The sequence below is a fragment of the Seriola aureovittata genome, chromosome 12 (assembly GCF_021018895.1).
Source record: "Seriola aureovittata isolate HTS-2021-v1 ecotype China chromosome 12, ASM2101889v1, whole genome shotgun sequence".
Lineage (NCBI taxonomy): Eukaryota > Metazoa > Chordata > Actinopteri > Carangiformes > Carangidae > Seriola > Seriola aureovittata.
The window spans coordinates 15,778,352-15,789,133 of record NC_079375.1 but is presented as its reverse complement, the minus strand read 5'-3'; the positions used below and the strand labels follow the sequence as shown (position 1 = coordinate 15,789,133).

Below are 10,782 nucleotides of genomic sequence, written 5' to 3'. Positions count from 1 at the left end.
GTGGTGAGACTTGGAGGGCCACTGTTGCCTGATACATTGCCATCAAATGCTTTTATAATTACTGTGGAGGAAAAAAGACATTAAACGTTCCTTTTAAAAGGTTTTCTTCAGTCCTATTGTATGTTTTTGTAACTTATTGGGCTTTATCTAAAATAATGCATAAAACACACCTATGGCAGCTAAGCTAGACAAACAAAGTGATGCAGTGACTAATTCAGGGCAATTTTAGCCCATGAACACGCAAAGTTTCCCCTACAGGAGCAGCCAAAGGGGTCAGCCACACATCAGCTGAGCGAGCAAACTGTCACTGTCGACGCCGCTGTCATCACAACTGACTGTCTGCCGCGGTCTTTTCCAGCACCAAACCTATTCATGTCCTCTGTACTCTCACACTCCCTCTGCCTCTATTCCTGGTGCAAACACACAGACAGATATGTTTAACAAGAGGCTTCCTGGATGCAAATAGAGAAGGTCAGACTGAGATGGCTTGCCCTGCCTACACCCTCATAACTCAGTCCTGCTCTACTGCTGACCAGCAACAAGTATGGTCAATGAAAGTGATGGTGTGTTTCTGATGAGAAGAACTATATGACTCTTATGTCTGTGCGTTAAGTATGAAGCAGTTAGCTTAGCATACAGAGTGAAAGCAGGTGGAAACAGCTAGCCTAGCTCACTCCAAGGCTCACAAACACATCTACAAGCACCTCCAAAACTCACAAATGAACACAACTTGTTAATTTGTTCACAACAAATCAAAATTTTAAAACGACAGGTTGAGCTTCTACAGGGAGTTGATTGCTGTAACTATTTCTTGGCTGGACGCAGTGACGTCCAGGAGTCTTGGATATCAAATGAGTGTTTCCTCATGTTTGCAGTCTTTATGCTAATCTAAGCTAACAACCTCATGGCTCTAGCCCCAAATAACACACAAATGTGACAGAAGGTTCAAAATGTATAGCTTGATGTGCAAAATGTGGCCACCTCACTGTTTAATATTCTTTTTTGAGGACAGGGGCAATGTATGTGGTATCAGCATGAAATATTTTAAGAGCCTACTCACCCACACAGGTGTTTTCATCTATTACGGCTCATTAAACTTCCCACCAGATTGAGGTTGGGTGGAGCTATGCTGGGAATTACATAATTAAAAAAGCTGACTAAACTTACCGTACCATTAGAAAAAAAAAAAGAAGATGTAAGTTGACTAGACCTAACAAGAGGACGAAGAAAATGTCAACCAAGCAAGTCCACACAGTCCTAAGAAGAGGATTAATCAGAAATAACAACACCTGTGTGGGTGTGTAGGTCCTTTAATAAACACCTTTTCCAAGCAAATCTCTGTTGTCTGTCAATATCTGTTGTGACTGATATTCTTCAAGGAGAGGCTACAGAGACAAGCAAAAAAAGCAGAGCACCTTTAATAGAGCTCAGCTACACCGTATCATACTGATACAAAAGAGAGGAAATGAGACACAAAACAAATGGTAAATGACTTAAAATATGTACATTTATACACATGCGAGGGTATAGGGCTGTAAGTGATCTGTGGGTGCAATGAACGCCAGTCTGGAACAAAACATACATGGAGGAAATCATATGAACTAAACAAAGGGTTATAGAACACAAAATGTGACACATTTAAACTGCCGAAACCTTACATAGCTGTAGTCATCGTTGTTCTTCATTGACGGCAGGCATTTAATGTATAATTGTATTTGCGTGTAGTTAAGCAGGTCATCCTATTTGCACTGCCAGGCAGAGTTAAAGGTGAATTACCTTTCAGTAACGACAGGAAAAGTTGTTTACAATAAAGGCTAGTTAATGGAAGAGGTATATCACTGCTCATAGACCCATGTCAATCTGTAAGTGTGTAGACCTTTTTAGCTTAGATACCGTATCTGTGTAGCCTTTATATAGGGCATAGTCAGCTTTAATATAGCATTTGCATAGCAATGACCATACATTCATCATCCTCATTCACACAGGTACTCTGGTATACCAGTATCTGTGCGTACAAAATCCTCATCTACACAAGAAAGAAAACTGGTATACAGAGGAAGCCATTGTAGAAGTCGCAATCTTTTTGGTTGAACCTCCTTTTTGTTCCATCCCCATCAGGAATCATTTAAAACAATTAACGATTTGCTGTTGGAATTCCAAGGAATGGTGTGCAAGAATTTGAGCTTATTTGGGTTTCCTGAATGATGTTTAAGAAAAAAAAAAAACAATTTCAGTACAGGACGAAATACATGGTAAAATCCATGACTTCTACAATGGCTGCCAGTGTACTGGATCAAACAATAGATGCACCGATTTGTAAAAAATATTCTGCATGTTTTTGTTTTTGTTTGGTTTTTTTTTTTGCATGTGATGAATCTGTTGAGAAAGGTCAGACCTGATGTCATGCCATCAGTGAAACGTTATAGGTAAAAGGTTTTAGAATATATGTTTCTTATGCTGTCTGAAGAAGGGCCTGATCCCATCATAACGATTTGAGAACCTGGTAGGCGATACATGCATTAATGTGCAATTCAACGAGCAAACACACAAAACCGGATGCACGATAAACATTAGGAAAATCAACAATGTACAGACTTGTCCAAAATTTGTCCATTTATGTCATGGGCTTGAGTTGGAAAATGATGCACATTCCTGCTTTATTTGTTATAGAAATGAAATCTCTCTCTATTTTTTTTTTTTTTGCATCGTTTTCTATGTAGTATGGAGTCGACAAGCATAGTCCATTCATAGCTAGTTGAAAAGAAAAACCCATTCAGCTAAATCAATTAAGAGCTTTTTGTAGAATCAGAACCTCATACACTCCATCAAATCTTTCCACCTATATACAGTTACATACTATACACACCTAGTTTGTCTCTGTTCAGCCGTGCAAGTGCGCCCGTGCTCTACCTGTGAACTCATTACATTCTAATCCCTGCCAAGGTACACAGTCATTAGAGTATATCAAATCTGCTGTTCTGGGCCAGGCACCTGGGGTTGATCTATCAATCTATCATGCATTCCTTAATCCTCCAAAAGAAAATGAGTGGAGTTTTCAAATGAGCTGAATTCTTGTGTCTGGCTGGCTAATGGCTGTGACCAGGTTTTTTAGTCTGAAAGGATAAGTGAAATCCAGCAGCAGAAAAAAAAAAGAAGACGGCTGCATTGGTATATGTAAAACACGTGTAAGTGAGTTTGTAAATGTGTAAGTGGTTTTAAGTAAAATCAGAATGATGAAGTCCTGTTCTGAACTACAAAGCGTGTGTGTTTGTGTGAGTGGAGCAAGGAGCTGCAGGGCTATATTGGTGTCTTTATACACACACACAAACACATCTAGTCCCAGAACAGCCTAGTGGAAGCAGCAGGCATAATCTTTGTAGACGAGAGCGCATGAGATCAGCTTGTGCGATCATCCACATTGGTGATGCTGCAGGACAACAACTTCCTGCAAGAGCAGCCCCCCCCCACCCTCCCCCTACAGTCTCCTACAATGTTGTCCTTCTCTCTTCCGTCTCCATCTTGTTTTCCTTTTTCCATCATTACGATCCATCCACGCAGGTCGAGGACAGGAGTAAGGATACTACGTGTGGTTTATATGATATGAGTGTCTGTCTGCATGTACATGTAAAGGGGAGTGGGGATTCACAGATGGTGCTGGCATCAGAATAGGGTCCACTGCAAGCAAAGTACAGCAAAGAGCAGTGCAAGGCTCCAGGGTCGTGCCCAGCTGGCAGACGGCGAGCCCCCTATCACCTTCACCGAGGGGGGCCTGGAAGAGTTCTCATGTGGGCTGTCACCTCCAGGCTGTCTCCCAATGGGCTTTCCTTCACTGGAGACTTCTGTTTGTGCTGCAAGAGACAGACAGAGAGGGAGAAGGGAGGAGAGAGACAGACTGAGATAAATAGTCTGGCGCATCACAGTAATCATGGTAATCTGCCTTATTGTTCAGAGTCCTTTGGGCTTGTAAAATTGTACATTAGAGGCTCATCATCTCCAGTCACCGTTTCCATCACCTCATTCCAAGGATTTTCAAAAACAATCAGACATAAAAATGATGTATGATTATGTCTGTTACAGTTAAAGTGAGTTCACAATGTTCATCAGAAGAAGCACAGCTGCGGCTGCTTCAGTCGATTTTACCTGCGATTTTTCTTTTTTGAACAGTGCTTTACAAAAAATTTAAAAAATATATGTACAGTGCTACTAGATTAGTATTCAGCTATCAACTCACTTTTAAATTCTTTTGTCCAAGTTACACACATCAAGCCTGCGCTGCAATATACTGTATTTTTCTACCCCAGAGGGACACAGTATAATAAAAACTGAACTCCAACCACACACACACACACATCATGACTGGGGACTGACAGGCAGTCTAATCTCCTGCAGAAGATGATGGACAGCCCTCACTGTGTCATTACAGCCAATCAGAGATAAATCAGGCTGATGAGGGTAGGGCAGACATTAAGCACCCATTCTATCACGGTCCCCGCAAACACACACATAAAGTTGAGCGCACAAACCCACTCTTGCTGACGTCTGTAAAATTTCTTTCCTGAAAAAGGACTTCACTCATGCCTCTACTCCCTACTGTTCTTCCAGTCTCTCTCCAACTTCAATCTTCATACCACATCACAGCTGTGGTTCTGAACAAACCTCTTTCCTCTCTTCATCTCACTTTCCTCTGGGTGGTGACAAGGTGTTGGTGTCTCTAAAATTGAAAGGAAATTAATTCCATCTGCTCGTTACCCATCCTTCTTTCTACTCCTCTTTATGGATCCCACCCGGACCCAACCCAACCCAGACCAAATTCGTGCATGATTGGATTAGAGACAGATTACCACCCCTGGCACAGGAAGTGCACCACACACTCGTAATCAAATTCCCATTAACCTGCATCACTCAGACTTTACACGTGCAATATATTTAGTTTGTACCCATATGGAAGTAACAAATGGTACACAGGTGAAGGACAGAATGACTGTGTGTGTTGTGCTATGGGGGAAAGCTAGTTATCAGAGTACTGACCATGCCAAAGCCCAGTGTCAAAGTGTCTCTTTAAGCTGCCACTGTCACAGAAACAGGCCAAGTTTTCAATGATTCAGACTACTGTGTGTATAAACCAATCTGTCTAGAGTTCAGTTGTCTAATTATATACAGTTCAAGCCGCCCCTCTGTGGCTACTTTGCTGTCAAACAGCTTGACAGTCAGGTGTGTGATGGGTTACGAGATGTTACACCCATATAAAACCCAAAAATGTCATAGCACACTGTGCAAAAGCTCTGAATACCTAGCGTGATCACTTCTCCACTGGGAACAACACTTATTGCTCTTTTTAAGCACAAATGGCATAGTCAAATGGGTAATTCTAAAAAAAACAAAAAAAAAAACATTCTTTTGTAGAACTGAGAATGCATATCAACCCATCCCTATTGTGCACTTGGGTTTTATGTGTATGCAAGTCTGAATAGGGCTAGGCAGGGCTCTAGAGAGAGAAGTGTTTCCCGTGCCAATGGTTTTTGTTGTTCCAGAAGACAATAGACAAAGACATCATTTATCCCAAATCAGATTGCTGTTATTGTTTCGATGGAAATGGGCTGCATCTCATCAGGGAGATGTCAGAAAACAGCGTTTGAATGGGCCAACACAACGCTAATACTGCTCCACTGCAGGCTAACCAACTGGCTAATTATTGGAGCAGGTCCTTGCCAGAACAACCACTTACAGCATAGACAACAGTGCTGCCAACTAGTTAAAGTGTCTTTTTTCATCTAAGGTAGGTATTGCATGGAGCTAGAATACTTTGTGATCTTTGAAATAAAATAAAATGGGATGCAATAAAATCAGATTACAAGGCCGAGAGTCAATACGTATTTACCTAATCATCAACCCGGGTCCATTTTTGGGCAAAGCCAAACTTGGAATTACCTAAACCCAGCTGGAAGACACATAAAAATCTCATATACTTTCAAATGCCTTTCAAAATTGTATCTGATGTGACAAATTCATAAATATAAAAAAAAAACAAGCTCACACTGCACCACACCTGCCCCAGAAGGCAAATCCAGAGCACGTACAAGAGATTATGTTTCCCAACCAGAGAACGTTCCAGTATCCTCCACAATGAGATGGTGGACGTGGCTGGAGAAAAACACTCCTGAGCTGTTCTCATGAGCTGCTGTCATGACTGGGACCCAAATAAGTGGCCTTAATTTGATTTGATGGATGATTCAGCGCAGTGGTACTGTGCTAGATTAGTCTGAGATATTTTTTTACACAGATAATATGTTTTATAAATAGATTTAAACAATTCTTAAAGATGACATTGTTGAAGTCTTGAAAACAGATGAACATCTGTTGTGAAATAGAGGAAGGAAACTTCTCCAAAACATTGACAGGTGCAGTCAAATTGTATAACACAATTGTCATTTTATACTAAAATGTAATAATGCACTGTGCCATGTTTATCTTGGAGAGGTTTCTTTTCAGCAATACAACAGTTTTAAACAATTCTCAACATTTATTTTGGCAGATTTACCATGAATAAGTTCTCAAGGGAAACCCTCCCACACAGTTAATAAAGGCCAGGAATTGTAAGCTGTATTTTAGTTTTAACTTATCCTATTTCTTTAGTTTTCTTTTTCATCTATTTGGTCCGAAAAAAAAATGTTTTTGTGACACGGCATACTGTACGTCTGGTCTCTTTTAAATTATTTATCAGATAATATGGGGATCTTTTAGCCATATTGCCATGCAAGAGTTGAGATGGATTCAATTATCAAAGTAATAAAATAGAACAGTAGAAGCAGTGGAAACTTGAGAAAAATGGGGTGAACTGAAATAGAAAAAGGTCCCTAAAAGTATTTAACAACCTGAGGCACAAAAAAGTGAAAAAGCAGGAGGGCAGGAGGATAATGGAATGTGGTGTTGTTGTCATAATGAGACAATGTTAGCACATAAGCCGTGCTTCATAAGCTGGCTCATGTGTAAATCCTCCAAATAAGGAAGGAGAACAAGCAAGATAGAAAAACAGAGGGGTGGGAGGGAGTGAAAGATGACGTAAAGTGTTAGAGGAAGAAAACAGTTAGTTTGGCTTTTCAGTATGAGGAAGATGAATGTCCGTTGACACTTGTATCAAGGCTAAGCGATGCCACATTGACATGCTCCTCCTATCACGACAACATTCACCAGTCAATGACTTATGTCCTCTACCAGTAAAAGACAAATGTGATTTGATTGGTAAAAAGCTTTGTAACAGGCGACAAAGAGTGACAGTGAAAAACAAGAACAGGGCAAAGCAAACCCAAGAGACAAATAGAACCTGAGTGCTAAGAGGTCTGTGCAACACTGCAGACATTAAATGTGAAGTGTGTATATGTGTGTGTGTGTGTGTGTGTGTGGGCCCTGTGCAAGTATAAAGGATGGGTTGTGGTAGCTTTCATTTGTCATTAAAGTGTGTGGTAGACAGGGTCATGAAGGGAAACAGGATGTGGGATCAGGTCACTTTATACACGTCCAACACTATATACAGTATAAGCACTGTGTTACCTTCATAACTACACATACAGTACAAGGTCCTCCTCCACCTTGTTGACCTCTCTGTTGGCTAAGTGTGTGAGAAATGGTTCATAGTGTCCTTTGCCATTAATGCCTCTCCAGATGGGCAGCTTGTGTGTTTGGAGGAGCCTCCATTTCCCACTGGCCAAGGAGCAACAACAGCTGCTTCTAACAAGCCTGGCCACAGCACTGAGGAAGAGGTGGACCTCGGGCTCTAGCCAAGAGGAAGGAGGGATTGGAGGGAAGGGAGAGAGGAAGGGAGGAATAAGGGTTGGAAGGTGAGTGGGAGGAATAACAAACGCCTTGGCCATCATTTCTTTGGAAAAATTCTGAGGGACAGAAAATTGCATGATGGTTGTCTGGGCAGCCATGTCAGTTTTCATATTCTGCTCTCCTCCCTCTCTCTTTCCTTCCCTCTTCTCCTCTGTGCTTCCTTTGGTTTGCCAGCACCCGGCCGCTGCTGCCACACAGTCTAAATCCTTGAATCTATGCAAAGGGAAGAAGCAAACCGCTCTCGAACAATCCTGGCTCTGTCTTCAACTGATAAGATTTAGTCTCTCTTTTCCTCAGCGCGTCATGCGTGGACAAGAATACACACTCTTACAGTATACATGCACACAACACAAATGGACGCACAAAAGCAAACGCACACTCTCACTCAGAGGAGCAGTACAGGAGCAACAGGGCAAAGAGTTTACTAAGGGACAAATCCAATGAGTTAACCCAGTGTGTGTGCGCGTGTGTGCGCGTGTGAGTGCATTTGTGTGTGTTGTGCAAGCCTCCATGGGACTCTTGGCAGAACATTAGCTGCAGAGCTGTAATCCAGTGAGGAATGGTGCTACTGTATACTGGGGCTTAGCAAGTTGTCATACTATATGCTATCAACATGACAAGGCAGCTTTTCCAGACTAAGCACAGACCTGTAGCCATAACAAACACAGATATGTGTTATGTTGAGTTCAATTGTGTTCATTTTTTATTTTTGTATTTCACTGAATTATAATCAACCCAGAATTGTGTTGTAGGGTCTTAATATCCCTTTAGTGTAACTTGCTGTTGTAACTTAACTCTACAGAGAAGTTACATGTGTAAATAGAAGACGTTGACCTGCTTAACATGGACTTTAAAGCACCTGTGGCAGTTCTTGCTCCTCTGCCTGCTGTGTATAATTATAGCGATGGTCAGAAGGTAGCGCTTCGATTTATGGCACATCAAGGGAGTGTGGTGGAGGTGGTGGGTGCAGGTCAGTAAGTTGCTCCTCCTCTCTCTCATTCTCAGAATCTTCCCCTCTCTAGGTTCACACCTCTGCCTTGACCTTGGAGGTTTTCTATCTGCTAAGCGGTTGATGGGAGAAGGATGCAGGAGGGGTGGGGGTTGTAAAGCAGCTCATGCTCCTGAGTTTTGACAAGGCCACTGGATCTGTCTCATGGCGATGTTTCATTAGGAGAGGTGACCTTTTCCCACTCAAACAGGCAGACACATACATGTAAGCACGCACACAGGTGCAAAGATTTATGCATGTTCATGGTGCATGTAGATACACACTCAGACATGCTGTCTGAATGTGAGTGTGTGCTTAGTTCCAGCTTAAGTTCAAGACTCGTCAGCATGCTTCAGAGACAACAGGGGTGCAGTTTATCCAACTGTTCCTCCCTTTCCCCTGCAACAGCTCTGCCAAGCGGCTGAATAATGACACTGTTGATTTGCTAAATGATTCATTCGCCGTAAAACAAATGCAACAGCCAATATGTCTTTGAAAACGTGGGCACCTGCTCACCGTTTTTCAAATGTACAATTATTTCTACCATTACTCTCTGTTGACTTTAACAGGGACAGAGCATTCTCCTCTGATTCGACCTGATGTGTGACCTTTGCCAGATATTTGCTTCTTGCCATCAATCCCTCTGAAAGCAAGAGGCTCTCCGTTTTCCCAAATGAAGAGAGAGGAGACACAGACGCAATGTTCTACTACTCCCTTTTTGTACATGCACGTATTCCAAATATGTTTTAAAGTTTTATGATTGGAGATTTTAACCCCATAATTTTCTACACTTTGTGTAGATAAAGTGTTCGGCAACCTTCTTTTGGGGCTCAACAGTACGTGAGTTCTACAATAATGATAACAATAAAGAGTCCATATTATGCATACGTAGCCCCTTAAGGCACACATCCATTCAGTAATTAATTGCTACTCCTTGGTTGCAATATTTTCATGAACACATATTTTTCATTTTTGAATGTATGCAGTCCAATACAAGTCTTTTTTATTCTTGGGTAAAGCCGGTATTACCAAGACACAGAGCTATCAGTCTCCCTCTGATCAGACCTTTGGACACCAATAAAAGACTGATGCTGCTCTTGGTGGCAATGTATCAGGAGTGTCCTGACACTATTTGGTACATCAGAGGAACCATTGGGACCCAGGAGAAAACTCTCTGGGTCACAATAGTTTTTATGGCCTCTCTTTCACTGTCTCGCACACAGACATTTACCTTCCCAAGCACCCACACAGTAGTCCCTTATCTTTTTTCACATACACTTTCTTACAAAGAGTGGTAAGGTTAGAGGGTGGAGAGAAGGGAAGGATGCATTCACACAGTTCATGACTGGCCATTCATCTCTTTGCTGTTTTTGTCTACGGCTCACTCTTTACGTGGTCCCATGTCAGGCAGGGGCTCCTCACCCCATCAAAAACTAATCTCCTTATTCTGTATTCTAAGTTACACACTGAATTTGGTTGCACACTCACACACCAACTCACTTCTCTGGGAACTGTCCTTCTGGTTCACAGGCAACTTGTATAGGGAATCCAGGACTGGTACAGGGTCTCTGGCAGGCCACTCGAGGGGCTAAAGGGCCAAAAATACAGGGGCACCAGCGGGGTACGCATCGGAGCCTACAGCTAACCTAGCAACGGGCAGAGCAGCATGGCAACTCCGGAGCAGGGATCAGCGCAATGGAATCTACCCAGTGCGATTCTTGGCTGTACTACACTATTAAGCTCCTTGGCAAGATTAAGATTTACTCCTCTAGACACATACACACACACACACAAACACATACACACAGAAACAAATAGGCTAAAGGGGCCCTGGGAGGACAGTGACCTCCACCAGTCAATGCGACAGATTCCCAAGATGGAGGGGGAATCCTGAGGAGAAAGCAGCATCTATGCAACAGAGGAGTTAAAGGCCCAGTACAACTCCTCAATCTTACAGATGCACA

At 42.2% G+C, this 10,782-nt stretch overlaps 1 protein-coding gene across 4 annotated transcripts in view; it reads right to left on the bottom strand.

The window, feature by feature from the left end:
* Window positions 1-1,292: 1,292 nt before the first annotated feature.
* Window positions 1,293-10,782, bottom strand: part of LOC130179273 (glypican-5-like) — a 100,743-nt gene continuing 91,253 nt past the window's right edge. For all 4 annotated transcript variants that reach the window (XM_056392165.1, XM_056392166.1, XM_056392164.1 and 1 more), the window contains one exon: window positions 1,293-3,848. In XM_056392165.1, the coding sequence (XP_056248140.1) occupies window positions 3,661-3,848 (188 nt within the window). In that variant the 3' untranslated portion in view covers window positions 1,293-3,660. The remainder of the gene's footprint in view (window positions 3,849-10,782) is intronic.